Source organism: Myxine glutinosa, chromosome 11, assembly GCF_964187855.1.
Source record: "Myxine glutinosa chromosome 11, kmMyxGlut1.1, whole genome shotgun sequence".
NCBI classification, from domain to species: domain Eukaryota; kingdom Metazoa; phylum Chordata; class Myxini; order Myxiniformes; family Myxinidae; genus Myxine; species Myxine glutinosa.
Window position 1 is genome coordinate 536291 of NC_136271.1, and position 21301 is coordinate 557591.

Genomic DNA, 21301 nt, shown 5'->3' on the forward strand with positions numbered 1-21301 from the left:
TATATATATATATATATATATATATATATATATATATATATATCGATACATTACTAACATAATTGCCTTCGATCGTTTTTTGGAAAAAAAAAAATTCTTCACTATTGCCTGACTATACCCAACATCTCCAGAAAATTTCATGACGATCAAACTAATTTTCAATCCAAAAAACGCGATTTTTATTTTTAGAAAAATTGCCTTATGCACAAAAGTATTCTCAAAATCGGCGAAGGCAATTATGTTCGTAATGTATCGATATCTATTGTTATGTCAGTTGGGTAGGGCATATCTAGGTCCAGGTAGATTTGCATAGGTAGGTGCTTCGTCTGTCGGGATAGGGAATCTCGATGTAATAGGTTCTGCAGCCCAAATGTCGGATTAAGTGTGTACCTGTGATCATACGAGGATGATTGGGTGATAGGTAGAATAAGGATTTGGGTAACTCTCTGGAATGTCAAACCTCTGTGATTATCACGGTGTCCCATATGGCAACACACTCTAATACAGTAGATAGATCCATTAGTGCACCACATTAATTAATTACCTGGCCGCTACAATGACTGACTGAAAAGACAAGCAGGAAGCGACCGCATACTACGGCGCCATGGCAAACACACATGACACATGACCAGGCAGGCTGAGAGCCACGCCCAGAAGGACTCTTGATTGGCCGGGGAGAGGAGCGAGCAACAAGCAGGGCACCGATTGGCAGAGTAGGGGAGGACGTGTGATTGGTCAAGGGAAGGGCAGGAAGCTTCCCCGTGATTGGTGGAAGGAGTGACATACTGATTGGGCACCGACTGATGGCATGACACGAAGGGGAAAAAAGCGCTCGACCAATGAGAGGACACCAACGCGATCGGAAGATTCGAGAGGTTGGGGGCGCTGCGCTGGTTGGAGGAGAGGAGGGCTGTCGTCACGTGATGGCGAGTAAAATCTCTTGCTCGCCGGCATTTTCGCTCTTCCCTTGGCCCTCTTGCTCTGGACTGTCCGTTTTGCATTGGCTCTTCTCGTTTTGGCTTCCTTCTCGTTTGGACCCTTTTCTGCCCTCGCTTTCCCTCCCATTTGGACCTCTTCCCTTCCGATCCACAAATTGCCTTCTAAACGACGGATGTTGGAGCGTCGTCGATTCTCCTCCCTGGCGTTCACGTGCGAGCGAGGCTTGCGACTGGAGCGGGCGAGACCGGGGCGATCGAGTGGCTCGGTGGCCCAGCAGTGTGCGGAGGGGGGCTTATTGAGGCCTAATGGATAAGGGTGCGCGGAGGCCTGCTTGGCGCCGACACTGGAGCCGCGTCGGACGACTACGCACGGAGCAGGACCATCCTTGACGACTGCAGACTACTGATAGAGCTAAGATGCATCACACACGAACACAACACAACGAAACGGGAGGGTGGGAGGGACTTCAAAGTGGCCTTCTTCGCCCATTTCGCCAAAATGTAACAAATTAATATCGGGTAGACATCACCTTTGCTTTGAAAAATAAATCCGATCGTCTGTCGAATAAATAAAATATAATCGAAATCATAAAAATAAAAAAAATTGAGCGAGTTGAATGCACACCCTCAACGGTTTTTAGCCGTTTATATCATAATTTAAGAAAAATCTTCAACCAAAGAGGTAGCATTTTGATCTGTAGGTTCAAATTAACACTATAAGTGTTGTTTTTCAAGTATGGATGTGCAGTTAAGGAAGGAAGATATAAGTAATCAAATCCCGTTCAAATGTGAGGTATTTTACCAGGAGTGATGGATGTGGGGGGAAGCAAGGGGAAAATGGTGAATGGTGGAGGGAAGGGAGTATGTGTACAGTGAGGAATGGTGGAGAGTGATCGGTGGGGGTTGATGGTGGAGTGAGGGGGGAAATGGGGAAGGGGGCTGGTGATGCATGGGATGGTGGTGCGAGTGATAGTGGAGGGGGAGATGGTGATATAATGGAGTAGGTGTGGCTGTGGATGTGCAGTATGTTCTTCTTCTTTATGCATGTATGACTGTATGCCCCGAAATGGCGCACGGGGATCATTTATTTGTGCACATGGGCACATGTGGAGAAACTGTAAACTCACGCTTATGACGTGGGAGCAACCTTGAATGTTTTTTATAGAAACAATATTTTCTCAGCAAGAGAGAGTCTGCATACTTTTGCCCTGTACATTTATGATGAACTTGCGCGTATGACTGAATGTTGCATGTAGCATTGGATAAATGCAGAAATCAAGGAAACATATTTATTCTGACAAATGGTATTGCAATTAAATCTTACTGCTTAATTACAACTTTGTCTGCTGCAGATGCTACTTGAGCCCATGTTGGCTGCTGATGATTTTGAACTTTTCAAAGGACTTATGGTGCAGAAAAACATTGAGCTTGAACTCCAGGCTTTGGATCTCCTCAAAGAGAAGCATGGTGAGTTTGACATGTGTTTATGATTTTTCTGCACTTCCATAAAAAAAAACACTTTCTTTGATATTTGCTGTAAAAATGGGAATGGATTGAAAAGTATACAAATTATCAAGAGTTCGCTGGACATACTTTTGATTAATTTATTGCAGCATATTTTTGTATACATAATCTAGACTCATGGGAGAGCGAGGAGACAAGGTAAAATGGCAGCCTACTGAAAGTGGGGCCATAGTTATACACAAGTAAGGGCATGGATGGACAGTGAGAGAGAGAGATATATATATATATATAGATATATATATAGATATATATATATTATATATATATATAGATATAGAGATGAGGGGAGGAGACATGGTAAGCTACACAAAGAGGAATGGGTTAGGGGAGTTAATGGATTGTAGGATGAAATAAAATGATGATGCACTATTTGCTTGAAGCCCTTGAGGGAAGAGTGCAATGGACCAGGCAGTGTGGTAAGGCTAGATTTTTGGAGTTTAACAAGGAGGCAGTTAGTGGATGACCACATGGAAGAACTAGAAGGGCACTCTGTAGAGCACATACAGTACCTCCACCAGGCTGAACAGCTTATGGTTTCTATCCCACTGATAGGCCGAATCTGGATTCGGACCTGAACCAAAATCTAATCGGCTTTTTCTTGTCATCAAACCAACTCGTCCACCAACTTTAGTCATAACTCATCCATAACTTTTCTAAAAATTTTGCCTGATCTCTCAATGGTGAAGAATCACTTCAAAAATTATTTAATTCTCGTATCCGAATCCATATTCAGATCTTCACCAAAAATCGAATCAATTAGGTCTTGTCACACACCCAACCTCTCCACCAAGTTTCGTCCAAATCCGTCCATACCATTTTGAGATTTCGAGCTATGAATCGGTTTTAGCCCAATCACTCAATGGTGAAGAATCACTTAAAAATTCTACTAGCTGGATCTACATCCGGATCTTCACCGAAATCTAATAATTTTGTCCTTGTCCTTTTTTAAACGTTTCCCAGTGTGTACCCTGGTCAGAATAGGTACACCGTATCCCTGCGTGTCGTAAGAGACGACTAAGAGGGTTGGCGTCAGGAAGGGCATCCGGCCATAAAAACATTGCCTCACAAAGAGAACCATGACAATCACAAGTACATATGGGCAGGGTGCAGCCCGAAGTGGAGATCGGTTTCTGAGGTTTGGGACATGGAATGTAGGGACAATGACAGGGAGATCAGGAGAAGTGGTGGAAGTATTGGTCAGAAGAAGAGTGGACATATGTTGTGTGCAAGAGACGAGATGGAAGAGAAGTGGTGTGAGAATGGTGAAGGGTAGGCAGGGACAGAAATACAAGTTTGTGTGGCAAGGGTGCCCGGAGGGCGTGAATGGTGTTGGTGTCCTGTTTTCTGAGGAGTTTGTAGACAGTGTGGTGAGTGTGACTAGAGTGAGTGATAGGTTGATGATGGTGAAAATGATGATTGGAAAGCTCTTGGTGAACGTCATCTCGGGATATGCTCCGCAGGTTGGTCGAAGCGATGAAGAGAAGGACAAGTTCTGGTGTGCGATAGAGAGGCTGATGGAAAACGTGAAAGATGAGGAAGTTGTTGTGGTGGGAGGAGACCTGAATGGACATGTGGGAAGGAGTATGGATGGTTTTGAGGGAGTTCATGGGGGTTACGGATATGGTGTGAGCAATGGAGAAGGTGAAAGGATTTTGGAGTTTGCTGATGGAGCTGATTTGTTGATTTGTAATACTCAGTTCCAGAAAGAGGACAATAAGCTTGTTACATACATGTCAGGTGGGTCGACGACAACCGTTGACTACCTGATGGTGCGTAGGCGAGAGAGGGGGCACCTCCGGGACACAAAGGTGATCCCGGGGGAGGAGGCTGTTTCACAGCACCACTTGGTTGTCTGCGACATAAGGGTGAAAGGTGCGAGGAGAGCTCGGTGGGTGAAGTACCAACCGAGAATGAAGGTGTGGAGGTTGAAAGAGGTGACAGTAAGGGAGGCATTAAAAGAGAGGCTGAGTAGGGTAGAGGATGATGTGGTTGAGCTTGAAAGTGGTTGGATGTCAATGAAAGCTAGTCTGTTGGGAGCCGTTGGTGAGGTATGTGGATGGACAAAAGGACCACCGAGGCACTCGGAAACATGGTGGTGGGATGTTGAAGTTGGAAAGAGGATTGACGAGAAGAGGAAGAAGTTCAAAGAGTGGCAGAAGGCGAAGGGTACGGGAGCAGAAACAGCAGAGCATGAAAGTTATAAGGCAGCCAGAAGGCTGCAAAGAAAGAGGTAGCAAAGGCGCAGGAGGCATGTAGGAAAATGTTCGGAGAACGCTTGGATTCGGAAGAGGGTCAGAAAGCAGTATTCAGGATTGCAAAGCACATAGCGAAAGAGAGGTGTGATGTGATGGGGGTGAGTTGCTTGAAGGATGAAGTGGGACAAATCGTTGTCGACCCAGATGGAATTAAAGGAAGATGGAAAAGATATATGGAAATGCTGTTGAATACAGAGAATGAATGGGATGGCAACATAGAGAGAAACCCAGTTTTAGGACCGGCAGAGAAGATAACTGAGAAGGAAGTTGAGGAAGCGATAAAAGCAATGAAGAGTGGAAAAGCGGGAGGGCCGACGGGAGTTGTGGGAGATATGTTTAAGCGCCTTTGGGCTTCATGAAAAGCGCTATACAAAATAAATGAATTATTATTATTATTATAAGGCAGCAGGAAGTTTGGGTGTGAAGAGAATGACAGAGATCTGTAATCTGGTGGTGAAAGAAGGCCGCATTCCAGTGGATTGGGAACTGAGTACCCTCGTCCCTCTATAAAAGGGGAAAGGTGACCCTCTGGAGTGTGGCTCGTACCGAGCGATAAAGTTATTGGAGCATGGAATGAAGGTATTGGAAAGGGTGTTGGAGAGGAGGATAAGGAAGAAAGTGAAGATCGACGAAATGCAGTTTGGATTTATGCCAGGAAGAGGAACGACAGATGCGCTTTTCATTGTGAGGCAGTTGCAGGAGAAGTACATGGATAAGAGGAAGAAGTTGTTTTTTGGGTTTGTTGATCTGGAGAAAGCATTCAATAGGGTTCCACGCAAAGTATTGACATGGGCATTGAGGAAGTTAGGAGTGGAGGAATGGTTGATCAGAGTAGTGATGGCAATGTACAAAAGAGCGCGCACAGCTGTAAGGACGAAGGACGGGAACAGTAGTGAGTTTGAGGTGAAGGTGGGCGTGCATCAGGGGTCGGTACTAAGTCCACTACTATTTTTAGCTGTGATGGAGGTGCTGGCTCAGAACGTAAAGGAGGGTTTACCGTGGGAGTTGTTGTATGCAGATGATCTGGTGTTGATTGCGGAAAGTATGGATGGACTGAAGGAAAAGATGAACAAGTGGAAGGAATGTATGGAGGCAAAAGGTCTGAAGGTGAATATCGGAAAGACAAAGGTGATGGCAAGTGGTAAAGCATGTGGTGAGGTGGAAAGAACTTGGAAGTGGCCGTGTGCTGTGTGCAGGAAGGGTGTCGGAGTGAACTTCATTCAATGTACAATGTGTGCTGAGTGGGTTCATCAAAAATGTAGTGGTCTGAGAGGGTCATTTACCAGTGTGGCAGCTACATTCAAATGTAAGGTGTGCACAGAGGGAGCTGCAGATGGAGGAAATGTTGAGTTGGATCTTGGAGACGGCGTGAAGCTGGAAGGTGTGAAAACATTTTGCTACCTCGGAGACATGCTGAATGGAGAAGGTGGATCAGACTCGGCAACGGTTGCTCGAGTGAGATGTGCATGGAAGAAGTTTCGGGAACTTTGACATTCGGGAACTTTGAACTTTGACGTCATTTGACAAGTACAAAACTTCATCCGATGAAGATGAAATTTCTTGAGCATAATCTAGGAATAAATTAGTTTAGAAAACAAATAATGATGACGTCATCGGTCACATGGTTCAACCTCCATATTTGTCCTAAATGGCCGATAAAAAAGTAAATTCGCATAATTGACTTGACATTTGAAGAGGACTTGCATATCTGGTCTCTGACCAATCGAATATTTTTCCAGGTATATTGGTCGGTTGCGTTTGTGGTTCTGTCTGTCTGTCTGTCTGTCTGTTTGTCACCGGCCTACTGGTCACAATTTTCAACCAATCTTCACGAACCTTCACCAAATGGTAGAGTTGGTCAAAAGGTCAACATAGGCCAAAGGTCACCAACTTTTCTAAATTTGTAAAATCCTCAATTTTCATCCGATTGACCTGAAATTTGAAGAGGACTTGCATATCTGGTCACTGAATTCAACCACTAAGTATGTTTGAGGTCAACATAGGCCAAAAGGTCAACATAGGCCAAAATTCTAAAATCCTCAATTTTCATCCAATTGACTTGACATTTGAAGAGGACTTGCATATCTGGTCACTGAATTCAAACACCAAGTATTTTTGAGGTCAACATAGGCCAAAAGGTCAACATAGGCCAAATTTCTAAAATCCTCAATTTTCATCCAATTGACTTTAAATTTGAAGAGGACTTGCATAACTGGTCACTGAATTCAACCACCAAGTATTTTTGAGGTCAACATAGGCCAAAAGGTTAACATAGGCCAGATTTCTAAACTCCTCAATTTTCATACGATTGACTTGAAATTTGAAGAGGACTTGCATATCTGGTCAATGAATTCAACCACCAAGTATATTTGAGGTCAACATAGGCCAAAAGGTCAACATAGGCCAAAAGGTCAACATAGGCCAAGTTTTTTAAATCCTCAATTTTCATCTGATTGACTTGAAAATTGAACAGCATTTGCACATTGAGTCACGAAATAGGGAAACTAACTATTTTTTAGGTCAAAGGTCAACTCAAGGTCAACCTTACAAAATCATCATTTTTCATCTGAAAAGTCGTCACTTTTCTTCCTATTGACCTGAGCTTTGATAAAGATCGTCAGTTTTAATCTTGATGAAATGGACAATTTGCTGTATCAACGGAATTATTTTTACTTTGGGGTGGGGGGCGGATTTTGCAAGTATCGTTCTCCGCATAACGTCTTCTTATTACTTGCAAAATTAAAGATTTTTCAAGTATATTGGTCAGTTGCGTTTGTGGTTCTATTTGTCTGTTTGTCTGTTTGTCTGTTTGTCACCGGCCTACAGGTCGCAATTCTAAACTGATCGTCACGAAACTTCACCAAGTTGTATAGGTCGTCCCAATTGAGAAGCCTATTGTTTTTGGGGTCAAAAGGTCAAAAGGTCAACATAGGCCAAAGGTCACCAACTTTGCCAAATTTCTAGAATCCTCAATTTTCATCCGATTGACTTGAAATTTGAAGACGACTTGCACATCTGGTCACTGCATTCAACCACCAAGTATATTTCAGGTCAACATAGGCCAAAAGGTCAACATAGGCCAAATTTCTAAAATCACCAATTTTCATTTGATTGACTTGAAATTCTAAGAGGATTTACACATATGGTCACTGAATTCAACCACCAACTATTTTTGAGGTCAACATAGGCCAAAAGGTCAACATAGGCCAAGTTTTTAAAATCCTCAATTTTCATCCGATTGACTTGAAAATTGAACAGCATTTGCACATTGAGTCACTAAATAGGGAAACTATCTATTTGTGAGGTCAAAAGGTCAAAGGTCAACTCAAGGTCAACCTTCCAAAATCATTTTTCATCTGAAAAATCATCACTTTTCTTCCTATTGGCCCGAGCTTGATCAAGATTGTCAATTTTAATCTTGATGAAATGGACAATTTGCTGTATCAATGGAATTTTTTTTCTTGGGGGTGGGGGCCGATTTTGCAAGTATCGTGCTCCGCATGACGTCTTCTTGTTTTTGTCTGTTTGTCCGCACAGAATAAATATGATTTTCTCTGCAACCGTTGGTCCGATTGACAGGAAATTTTCACTATAGGTGCAACTCCACCTGCAGAATTTTTTAATGATAATTATGACGTCATAGGTCACGTGGTTCGGCCACCAACTTGGAAAAACCGAAAAACTTTGCACCTCTATATCTCCGAAAGCGCTGAATAGAAAAATTGAGACATGGCTCATTGTAAAGAACTCTCCATGGGGATTAAAATATGTTAATGATGATGCCATACCCTGGTGTTGGGCTAGCGGCTAGGGTGCCGGCTTAGGATCCTAGGATCCTGGGTTCGAATCCCGGTCAATCGCTGAATTAACGCCAGGGGGGTTGACTCAGCCTGTCATCCTTCCGAGGTCGGCTAATTGAGTACCAGTTCACTGGTAATTCCCTGTTGTCGTTAAAGGCGGCAAAAAGGGTTGGCGTCAGGAAGGGCATCCGGCCGTAAAACATTGCTTCAAAAAGGGGACCAAAAAACAACAACCACGGTTCCCGAAAAAGGCCAACCCCCGCTTTGCGGGGAAAAATGGCCTCTAAAGGTGGTTATTTTTAATGATGATGCCATAGGTGCCTCCATTATGATGTCATAATTCGACAAATACAAAACTTCATCCAATCGAGATGAAATTTCTTGAGCATAACATAGGAATAAATTAATGTAGAAAAAAAAATAGATGACGTCATCAGTCACGTGGTTCGGCCGCCATATTTGTTTTAACACAAAAGCCTTAAAAACCACTGAAAATACATCCTGGCGAGGGTTTGCAATCTCTGATTAATCTTTTTCTTGTTTGATAATGTTTGCAGAGTGACATGGCAACACTGATAATTGCCATTATTGAACGATAGAAACCATTTGTCAGACCAGCCTCTAATCAATTACAGGTCAGCAGGAAGTGGCAGAGCAGCTTTCTTATCAATTTGTGATGTACTACTACAGTCAGTGGGATGTACTACTATATGAAACAATTTCGAGTCAAGTCTTCTGCAAAAGTCGAGAGGATTTTCTCGAGCATGGGAGAAGTTGTTTATGTATTATGAGTAAGTTGTTTAGGTGGAATAAAACGGGGTGTAAAACATTGATTTTAGGTATTCCAACCTCCACTGGGAGAGGACGAGGGTTCCATTGACTGTGTAAGGGGATGAAGTTAGAAAGCTAGCATTTGAGGTGGTACTTTGCAAACAGAACAGGATTTTGGTCTGTCTGATTTATGTACAAGGAGTGTGTCGACCTCTTGTTTGGGAGGTCAGGACCATCCCCTTGGAAATATCTGACCTCATATCCTGACTTATTGCATCAATGTTCGTGATAAAATGTCAGCTTTCTGCCATGAATGAGTGGGCGAGAATACAGTGCATTCAGAAAGTATTCAGACCCCTCCACCTTTTTCACATTTTGTTATGTTGCAGTCTTATGCCGAAATCGTTTAAATTCATTTTTTCCCTCATCAATCTACACTCAATACCCCATAATGACAAAGAGAAAACAGGATTTTAGAAAGTTTTGCAAATTTATTAAAAAGAAAAAACTGAAATATCACATTGACAGAAGTATTCAGACCCTTTGCTATGACACTTGAAATTTAGCTCAGGTGCCTCCCATTTCTCTTGATCATCTTTCAGAACAAGAATGTGAAAATTCTTGAGTGGCCCAGCCAAAGCCCAGACTTTAATCCCATTGAGAATCTGTGGAAAGACGTGAATATTCCTGTTCACCGACGCACCCATCCAACTTGACAGAGCTTGAGAAAATCTGCAATGAGGAATGGGGAGAAACTCTCCAAATCCAAATCATGTGCAAAGTTGATATAGACAAACTCAAGAAGATTTGAAGCTGTAATCGCCACCAAAGGTGATTATACGAAATATTGACTCGAGGGGTTGAACACTTGTGTAAATTAGATATTTCTGTATTTCATTTTAAATTATTCTCCAAATTTTTTTTAACTCCACTTTGACATTATGGGGTATTACTTGTCAATCAGTGATGAAAAAAATCTCAATTTAAGTCATTTTAAATCCAGTCTGTAACACAACAAAACTTGAAAAATTCAAGGGTGTGAATACTTTCTGAAGGCCCTGTAATTCCTTATTTGTCTACCTCGACTCAGAAAGAGGATCAAGATGATAAATAGCTCTTGATGGGTTGCCTCGTGACCCTTCCAGGCGAGGTTTTACATACACCCCTCACATTTTTCACGAAAACATACATAGTGTAGCTCATGCTCTCACTCACAATCACATCCTTTTGCTTTACTTACCTCTCCTTCCTCAGTTGCTTCCCATTGTGGGATTGGCACACGTCCGTTGATGTGTGCCGGGGTGAGTCGAAGGCCGAACCAACGCCGTGCTCTATTTCTCTATCTTCTTCTTTTTGGTCTGTGTTTCCTCGGTATGATCCTATCCTGTGTGTGGTTAAATTAAGTCAGACCATAGAAGGGGAATAAGTGCTCAGGGTTATAATCTGTTCTTCTGTGCCTTTCTTGATTGCTTGCTGTGTCTGTATGTATTTGCATTTCACAATTGATTGTTGTGCTTTGTAAATATGTAAATATGTAGCAGAGTAACCGCTCTATGGGTGACCTTGTTCCAAGCATGCAACACGTTCTTCTGACAAACACATTTATTTTGGGTGGTGTATAGGCAACTGACAGCTGCCTCAATTGCTCCCGAAAAAAAAATAACCAACAACCCAGGTTACGTACATGAAGTAAAAATATGCCCATTGTTTACACTTCAAAACACCTCATTGCAGTGGAAAACGTGGGTACAGGAAGGAATACAGCACTGTAAAGGGTGAGGCCTTTTAATACCCTCTCCCTCCTGGAGTGGTTCTACATGATACACTCTCCCTGAATTTGCATCTCCCCCTCACCTTCTCACCTCACCCTAAGACCACTGGCAAAGATAAAACACCCCTATACACTAATTGGGGGTCATGCTGATCCTATGTAGTCTGGATGTAATCAGGCCAGAACTGTCGGAGGAGTAGCGTGACAAACACACACTCGAACAAACAAACACCAATCCGTGAATTATATTAAGGATCTTTTTTACATCCGCCTGTATCGGCACATTCTCTCTTTTGGCTCGCTTTAGTGTGGAAGATTAGATAGACGGGAAGTTCTGCCCCTCCGATTGGCTCCATAATTAGTCAGTACTTAATCAACAGTTCCATTCGGCCGTACATAATAAATAGACGAGTGCACAATTGGCATCACCAACCTACTGGAGGTAATGGTTTTGTAAAAGAGTGAGGACCCTACCAGGTTTGACCGTATCAATCGGCATCCGTAGTTGCTTGCAAACCCAACAAGCCGTAGCCTGCAGGGCCGGAGTTCTGGAGGAGTCAGAGTGGTCCACCTCATAGTTGACTCCAAACCCCGAGTCTGTAACAAGATATACTTCCATCTCTTATTTAATTGTATCAGGGGTAATAGTTACCACATTGATTTTTATGACCTGTATGTAACAACACTTGAGGGATACATTTGGCAAACTAACTGCTTATATTAGTTTGACCCTTCCCTTGTGTGTTAATTGATTAATTTTCCCCGTTTCTTCTTATGTTCTTTTCTCATTTTGTTTTTGTTTTTTCTCCACAGCCTGTGTTAGTTCCTTCCCCATTCTCTGGCCCCTCTGTATTTGCCAACTCCCTTCCCTCCACCTTCCTCCCATTGCTCTGTCAATGTTACCCCTCTGTCATTTATCCCTCTTCAATGAACCTTCATCACTGTTCAAAAAAAATACCAAAAAAACAAGTTACACAAATAAGCAAGACTAACTCAAATAAAAAATATTTTCAACTTTTACCTCCGCCACCGAAGGTGGACGGAGGTTATGTTTTCCCCGTCTGTCTGTCTGTCTGTCCGTCTATTTGTGAGCAGGATATCTCCAAAGGTTTTGAACACATTCGGATGAAACTTGGGGTAGAGGATGGGTATGTGACAAGGCCGAATTGATTCGATTTTGATGAAGATCCGGTTCCAGATAAGAGAATTTCTATGTGATTCTTCACCATTGAGTGACAGGGCCAAAAACGATATATAGCTCAATATTTTAAAAAGTTATGAATGAATTATGACTAAACTTGGTGGATGAGTTGCGTAGGTGACAAGAACAAGTTGAATAGATTTTGGTCAATGCCCTGATGCAGATTCAGCCTATCAGTGGGATACAAACGTAAACTGTTCCGCTTGGCGGAGGCATGCACTCTAGGAATGGCTGTTCTTGTTCATCATGTTTTAAGTAAAATATTTTTATTTTGTGATACTGTAATGCTTTTTTAAATACAGGAATTGTACCTAAATGCATGAGCTTTGAGGGGGTGGATATTGTCAAGGAGAGGAAGATGCATGAACTCAAAGAAATGAAGGAAGCCTTACGGTATGTACTGTGGGTCATGTAAATTTGGCCTTTTTTTTAGTTCCCCATCCAGAAGGGACTAAAGGTTTGCTCTCCGTCTGTCTGTCTGTCCGTCCATCTGTCTGTCTCACCTGTGGTCTTCTGCACTTTTTCCATAACCTTTAACATATTCAACTGAAACCTGGTACATTGCTTTATTATGATAAGTTACAGAACAAGTTTGAGTTTTGGGGCTTTTCAGCAATTTTCATGGAGTTCTCATATACTAGGGCATGCCCGTACTATATCTATATCTAAAATTATATCCCCCCCCCTCTATTTACATGAAATGGTTTGGTCCAAAGCGAACGGCTTGCGAGTACGGTGACAATCCCCCCCCCCCCCCCCCCCTCTATTTACATGAAATGGTTTGGTCCATTCGCAAAGCCAAAGCGAACGGCAGTTACGAATCGCAGTTACGATGAATCGCAAAGTAGTTTTAATTAGTTTTAAAACATAGCTTAACGCCAACATAGTTTGCCAACGTGAAATAAATGAATACGCTCTCAAATGTGCCGTCCGAGGCAGAGTCTGTTCGCCACGTTCGGCACACGTGATAACTCGCTGCTCTCTGATTGGTTGAATCGTTTTTTGGACATAGCTCGGTAACTACTTGTCCGATTAATATGAAACCTTGAAAAGGCACATCCTCGGGTCCCCAGCAATATACCTGGCAAGTTTCAAGTATATCGGACCGGTAGTTGTCGAGAAACAGCGGTCGCATACACACACACAGACAGAGATTAGTGGAATTATAGATAGATTACAAAGAAATTTTTAAACTGAGAAATATCACATTATTATGTATGGGTCAGTTTTCAGCTGCCCTGGCTCCAACACTGCTTTACACCCATTGGCTGGACAGCTGGCCTGACTTCACCCCACTGCTTTACACCCATTGGCTAGACAGCTAGGTTGACTCCACCCTAAATGAAACAGCACAGATATTCAGGCCTTAGGCCTGGGTGTTCGTCTCTGGCCCAGTGCAATTCCAATGATCCCAGGTATATAACCACGATATATTATATACTAGCAAAAGTTCCAGACGTTGCTGGGTAACAATGAGTCGCTTCCTGACGGGAATATGAAGAGAAGGGGGGGGGGGGGAGAGGAGGGAGGGAGGGGGGGGGGAGAGGAGGGAGGGAGGGGGGGGGGGGTTAGGAGGAGTTTCCAAGCCAAGGCATATTTGAATAGGCCGAAATAAAATGGCGGCTTAAGAACCCAGCCAGTGGCAGTGGGCTGACGAAGATGGCGTACCGCCATATTGGTAAGGCTTTTTCGGGTTTTTCTTAAGAACACCTCCATACTCATCTTCAAAAAGGGTGTTATAACACACCCAAACACCGAGTTTTCATCATTGCAATCTGTTGGAGGTCCAGGTGTATACATGCAAAGTTTGGGGCCACTAGGTTTCATGATTTTGGAGTTATGTAGGAGACAGACAGACGGACAGACACTGCCTTTTATTATTATAGATGCACATAAGCTGTGCACATGCTTTTTTCATGTATGTACATCAGGTTATTTTTTTCATTATCATTTTCGGCACTGAACGAGGCATTTTGCACCGCCCAAATAAAAGGATGTGTTTACTGATATTCCATGAAACTTGGTAGGGGACATTTATTGCAATGCAATTGTCGCTCTTGTTTATTTATACACCGTCGAAGCTTGTAGAAGAGCTAGAATTAGTGCACTGAACAGATCAGGACTCAACAGGCCAAAAATAACAGTTGAGAGAGGGGGGGAACACCAACAGCAGAGTTCAAGATAGAGGACAAACAATGGGTGTGGGGAGGAATGAGGGGGCAGGAAGAAGAAAAAAAAGAACCGCCTTTGGAGGCCATTTTTCCCCGCAGAGCAGGAGAGGATGCAAATTGAGTGGACAAGATGGATACAGAAGGAAACTCTCAGGAGGGAATATTGGAAATTTGGAAGGACGAAGAGGGTAGAAAACATCATGGTTGTTGTGGATTGCGGATGATCTAAGATGGTGGTGAAGAGCTTGTCTATTGAAGACCTGGAGAGAAGAATGAGATTGAAGAGAAGGTAGAAGTTTGTTCCATGGGTGGGAGAAAAGAGGAACGCATGAGTTCTCCTTTCTGGTCTTGCACCCTCTGCTCTTTCCAAGCTTTGTCTCCCCCAGGTTTCTGCAGGGCACATACGGTCAGCCATCAACCCCCTTCTGGTTAGACTACCTATAGCCCAGGATCACTGCTCACATATACTCATTCGTTCCTCTTTTCTTCGGCTCACATATACTTCCGCTTCCGGTCCGCTCGAGCAAGGAGGCTTGCTTCGATCTCTCCACAGCATCGAAGTCCTTTCCAAGGGTGTGGTGCTGACGTGGCCCCCGCAGCTGTGATGCCCCCCCCCCCACTACCCCCCCCCCCCCCCCCCCCCCCAGAATTTCCATGTTTTAAACGTTTCCCAGTGTGTACCCTGGATTAGAATAGGTGCACCGTATCCCTGCGTGTCGTAAGAGACGACTAAGAGGGTTGGCGTCAGGAAGGGCATCCGGCCATAAAAACATAGCCTCAAAAAGAGAACCATGACAATTACAACTACATATGGGCAGGGTACAGCCCGAAGTGGAGATCGGTTTCTGAGGTTTGGGACATGGAATGTAGGGACAATGACAGGGAGATCAGGAGAAATGGTGGAAGTATTGGTCAGAAGAAGAGTGGACATATGCTGTGTGCAAGAGACGAGATGGAAGGGAAGTGGTGTGAGAATGGTGAAGGGTAGGCAGGGACAGAAATACATGTTTGTGTGGCAAGGGTGCCTGGAGGGCGTGAATGGTGTTGGTGTCCTGTTTTCTGAGGAGTTTGCAGACAGTGTGGTGAGTGTGACTAGAGTGAGTGATAGATTGATGATGGTGAAAATGATGATTGGTAAGCTCTTGGTGAACGTCATCTCGGGATATGCTCTGCAGGTTGGTCGGAGCGATGAAGAGAAGGACAAGTTCTCGTGTGCAATAGAGAAGCTGATGGAAAACGTGAAAGATGAGGAAGTTGTTGTGGTAGGAGCAGACCTAAATGGACATGTGGGAAGGAGTATGGACGGTTTTGAGGGAGTTCATGGGGGTTACGGATATGGTGTGAGAAATGGAGAAGGTGAAAGGATTTTGGAGTTTGCTGATGGAGCTGATTTGTTGATTTGTAATACTCAGTTCCAGAAAGAGGATAATAAGCTTGTTACATACACGTCAGGTGGGTCGACGACAACCTTTGACTACATGATGGTGCGTAGGTGAGGTAGGGGGCACCTCCAGGACACAAAGGTGATCCCGGGGGAGGAGGCTGTTTCACAGCACCACTTGGTTGTCTGCGACATGAGGGTGAAAGGTGCGAGGAGAGCTCGGCGGGTGAAGTACCAACCGAGAATGAAGGTGTGGAGGTTGAAAGAGGTGACAGTAAGGGAGGCATTAAAAGAGAGGCTGAGTAGGGTGGAGGATGATGTGGTTGAGCTTGAAAGTGGTTGGATGTCAATGAAAGCTAGTTTGTTGGGAGCCGTTGGTGAGGTATGTGGATGGACAAAAGGACCACCGAGGCACTCGCAAACATGGTGGTGGGATGATGAAGTTGGAAAGAGGATTGACGAGAAGAGGAAGAAGTTCAAGGAGTGGCAGAAGGCGAAGGGTACGGGAGCAGAAACAGCAGAGCATGAAAGTTATAAGGCAGCCAAGAAGGCTGCAAAGAAAGAGGTAGCAAAGGCGCAGGAGGCATGTAGGAAAATGTTTGGAGAACGCTTCTATTCGGAAGAGGGTCAGAGAGCAGTATTCAGGATTGCAAAGCAGATAGCGAAAGAGAGGTGTGATCTGATGGGGGTGAGTTGCTTGAAGGATGAAGTGGGACAAATCGTTGTGGACCCAGATGGAATTAAAGGAAGATGGAAAAGATATATGGAAATGCTGTTGAATACAGAGAATGAATGGGATGGCAACATAGAGAGTAACCTAGTTTTAGGACCGGCAGAGAAGATAACTGAGAAGGAGGTTGAGGAAGCGATAAAAGCAATGAAGAGTAGAAAAGCGAGAGGGCCGACGGGAGTTGTGGGAGATATGTTGAAGGCAGCAGGAAGTTGGGGTGTGAAGAGAATAACAGAGATCTGTAATCTGGCCGTGAAAGAAGGCCGCATTCCAGTGGATTGGGAACTGAGTACCCTCGTCCCTCTATACAAGGGGAAAAGTGACCCTCTAGATTGTGGGTCATACCGAGCGATAAAGTTATTGGAGCATGGAATGAAGGTATTGGAAAGGGTGTTGGAGAGGAGGATAAGGAAGAAAGTGAAGAACGACGAAATGCAGTTTGGATTTATGCCAGGAAGAGGATCGACAGACGCGCTTTTTATTGTGAGGCAGTTGCAGGAGAAGTACATGGAGAAGAGGAAGAAGTTGTTTCTTGGGTTTGTTGATCTGGAGAAAGCATTCGATAGGGTTCCACGCAAAGTATTGACATGGGCAATGAGGAAGTTAGGAGTGGAGGAATGGTTGATCAGAGTAGTGATGGCAATGTACAAAAGAGCGCGCACAGCTGTAAGGACGAAGGACGGGAACAGTGGTGAATTTGAGGTGAAATTGGGAGTGCATCAGGGGTCGGTACTAAGTCCACTACTATTTGTAGCAGTGATGGAGGTGCTGGCTCAGAATGTAAAGGAGGGTTTACCGTGCGAGTTGTTGTATGCAGATGATCTGGTGTTGATTGCGGAAAGTATGGATGGACTGAAGGAAAAGATGAACAAGTGGAAGGAATGTATGGAGACAAAAGGTCTGAAGGTGAATATCGGAAAGACGAAGGTGATGGCAAGTGGTAAAGCATGTGGTGAGGTGGAAAGAACTGGGAAGTGGCCCTGTGCTGTGTGCAGGAAGGGTGACGGAGTGAACTCCATTCAATGTACAATGTGCGCTGAGTGGGTTCATCAAAAATGTAGTGGTCTGAGAGGGTCATTAACCAGTGTGGCAGCTACATTCAAATGTAAGGTGTGCACAGAGGGAGCTGCAGATTGAGGAAATGTTGAGTTGGATCTTGGAGATGGCGTGAACCTGGAAGGTGTGAAAACATTTTGCTACCTCGGAGACATGCTGAATGGAGAAGGTGGATCAGACTCGGCAACGGTTGCTCGAGTGAGATGTGCATGGAAGAAGTTTCGGGAACTGAGTGGCGTGCTGATGAGGAGGGGAGTGTCGTTGAAGCTGAAGGGAAAGGTGTATGCTGCATGTGTGAGAAGTGTTATGATTTATAGGAGCGAGACATGGGTAATGAACATAGAGCAGCAACGAAGGGTGGAAATGCTAATGGTTCGATGGATGTGCGGAGTATCGTTGAGAGAGAGGAAGACAAATGATGAATTGCGAAAAATGATGGGAATAGAGCCTATGATTGATGTTGTGAAGAGGAACAGGTTGAGATGGTTTGGTCATGTGTTGAGGAAGGATGAAAGTGACTGGTTGAGAAGAGTGATGGAAATGAATGTAGAAGGAAGTAGAGGACGGGGAAGACCGAGAAAGACTTGGCTAAAGATGGTGGAAGAAGAAATGCGGGCAAGGGGGTTAACAAGGAGAAATGCAGAAAATAGGGCAAGATGGAGAAGATTGTCATGGGGACCGCAAGGCTAACCCCCGCTCTAGCAGGGAAAATGGCCTTAAAATGCAGGTTGTTGTGTTGTTGTTGTTCCTCTTTTATTCTGCCCATGGAACCAACTTCCACCTTCTCTTCAATCTCACTCTACCCTCCAGGTCTTCAAGAAAGCTGTTCACCACCATCTTAGATCAACCCCAATCCAAAACAATGATGTTTTTGATGCTTGTTGTCCTTCCAAATTTCCAATGTTCCCTCCTGAGAGTTTCCTTCTGTATCCATCTTGTCCACTCAATTTGCATCCTCTCCTGCCCCTCATCTCCCCTACCCCTATTCTGAGCTGGCAAACACCTTTAAAAAATAAACCCTTGCAGTATATATGCACAAGATAAAGGGAAATGCTTAGATTTATGCTGCACACAAGGGAAGTCTGATGTGCTATGATGCACGTGAAGTAGACCTTCGGGTATATGCACAGAGGTTTTTCAGCTTTTATGAAAAATAACCATGCATGGAAGCCTTAGGGTGTGTGTGGATGCAAGCCTTAGCGTGTGTTTGGGGAGAGCCATAGGTGCACTTTGGATAAGTCTTTGGGTGTACACCGCTATTTGTGTTTCGGGCAGAAACAGAGTGTGCATGGTTGGAAGCCTCAAAGGTTGTGCGTGGAAACTTAAGCCTGATTTAAATTTAACCATTGGATGCAGTGATTGGGCCTCGGAGGCCCACAAGGATTTTTTTTGTTGCAAAAACTATGCTGTACAATTATTTTTTTGGGATTGAGCCTCATTTTCACCGACTTTCATGTTTTTACACAAAATTCAGTGACATAAATAAATAAAAATTTCATTCAGGCTTGTGGGAAGATCTTCATTCTTCACTAAAACCTGAAAATCCCACACAAATGCAGGCCTGGGGCCTTCGAGGCCCTGCATAAATGTTGTTGTACTACTATGTTATATCATTATTTTCTTGATATGAGCCTCATTATATGCTCCTATAACTTGGTTGCAAATAATTCAGTGACAAAAATATGAAAATGTAAAAACGTTACACGAATACATTTGTGGGGCCTCCGAGGCCCAATGGCTGCATAGGTGTAGGATTTTTGACAGTTGTGGACATATATACATTCTAAATAAAAGGATTAGTGAATCATATTTCTTGAGCAAATACTCCTCCATGAGCCTCAACGGTTTCGAGAAAAAAAAAGTTGAAAAACCAAGAACAAAAAAATGTTTTTGCAAAAAAAATAAAAGGGATTCATTACTTGTATGGGATTCTTCCAACTAATAGGATCAATGATTCACATTTTGTGAGCAAATACACATCCATGATCATCGACTTGGATTGAAAAAGGATATTAAAGAAAAAAAATCGAGAACATTTTTTTTTTTAACATTACACGAATACATCCGTTGGGCCTCCGAGGCCCAATAGTTGCATTTATGTAGGATTTTTGACGCCTGCATCTAAGGGTTAATGGGATTTTGATTTGGCACAGCCTTGGAGGGAATTGGTCCCTGGGCTGCGGAATTGGGACCAGGAGAGGTCAACGGGATCGGCCTCGTGTAATATTTGCCCCTTTCAAAATTGGGTTATGCCCGGCAGCTAGGGGGCTGTACTGGCAATATTTGGACGTGAGGTCTGACCATGGGTGTCGTGGTACAACCCGGAGCCCACAGGCGGTCTGGTGGAGTGTGGCGTTCCTTGTCCATCGGGGTGCCGCCCGAGCGAGTGTCGCGGCCCGACAGGGTCTCCGGACCCTGGTGGGGGATGAGACCTCCAGGGGGCCGAGGTGGTTTCTCACAGGCACCTGGTATGGGGTATCATGAGGACCACTAGGGGGGGGAGGTGTTGTGGGCCGCGCTTTGGTGGCGGCACCACGAACGGCCAACAAGGGCCCAATGTGGTGACTGCCCAGGCATGCGCCCTGGCAGCCTCTGCCTGAGACTCTGGGACAGCCAGCGTGTGATGACCTGCCATGCTGTGCTGGTCTATGGACGTGGGTCGAACCGCATGGACAGGGATGGATAATAGCCCACCGGACAACCATTGGAGCATCTGTGGAATGTGATGGTGTGAGCATGGTCTTCCACAGATGATCTGTCATGACTTGTGGACTCTCGGCTTGGGAAGAGAGCCATAGGATTGATTGGGAATTTGGAATGAGCCGAGCATACGGGTCATGCTCGGCTGGCAAGTTTATTGAGAAGCGCCCTTCTTTGGTGAAAATAGTGATATGTTGAAAAATTGGCACCGGTAATTTCAGGGTTAGATGCAAAATTTTGGGAGAATTTTGTGAGGCCGTGGTGGACACTGAAACCAGTGACGCCATTATTGATCCAGGTGTGTTAGACCAAAGTGTTGGAGGCTTGGACCAAAATGGATAGAGTAGTAGGACACAGCCTTCAAGTGGCTGCGGAGGCTTCGGCGCCAATATTGGTATGCGGTGTTGTATGGATGGAGTTGGGCAGTCTGGAGGTCAACGTGGTGCTATGGGTGGCTGAGGTGTGCCGACCATGTCTTCTTGGATTGAGTCTCCTGGGGGAACATGGCTGTCAACTGGACCTTGGGTGTGGTCAAGTGTGGGTGTGCACTGTGGGGCTGCATTTGGCTGGACTGGGGGATGTGAGAGGTGCAGGGGATGTGATGTGGATGCCATGCACTGTTACCGTGCCCCTCAGGTCCGAGGCCTTGGGAATGGTAGAGTTGGCAGCAGGTGCTCACCACATTGGCCAGCTGGGGCTGGTGGAGCCGTGTTCCTCGCAGGGGGCTGAAGGATGGATGGTGGGTCGTGCCCTTATGGACACTCGAGGGCTATGTTGGCGTTTTGGCTGCTCAGCTTACCCGACAGCCCTTGCAGGTAGAGGGACGGAGCTGTCGTAGCCAAAAGTCATAGTGTAGTAAAGGTCACCGGAGGAGGCGGATCCACATGCCTGCCAGTACAGTCGGATAAAAAGGAAATTTGGAGAAATGGATTGGTCCAATGGGACAAATTTGGTATTAGGTAGGGTGGATGGCACTCTTGGACCCGACCTACCTGCACTTAAG

The 21301-nt window shown here is 44.5% G+C and overlaps 1 protein-coding gene across 5 annotated transcripts in view; it reads left to right on the forward strand.

Moving 5' to 3' along the window:
* CFAP36 (cilia and flagella associated protein 36) overlaps positions 1–21301 on the forward strand; it is a 170991-nt gene that overhangs the window by 44922 nt on the left and 104768 nt on the right. For all 5 annotated transcript variants that reach the window (XM_068130035.2, XM_068130033.2, XM_078786326.1 and 2 more), the window contains 2 exons: positions 2291–2405; positions 12563–12653. In XM_068130035.2, coding sequence (XP_067986136.1) covers positions 2291–2405; positions 12563–12653 — 206 coding nt within the window. The remainder of the gene's footprint in view (positions 1–2290; positions 2406–12562; positions 12654–21301) is intronic.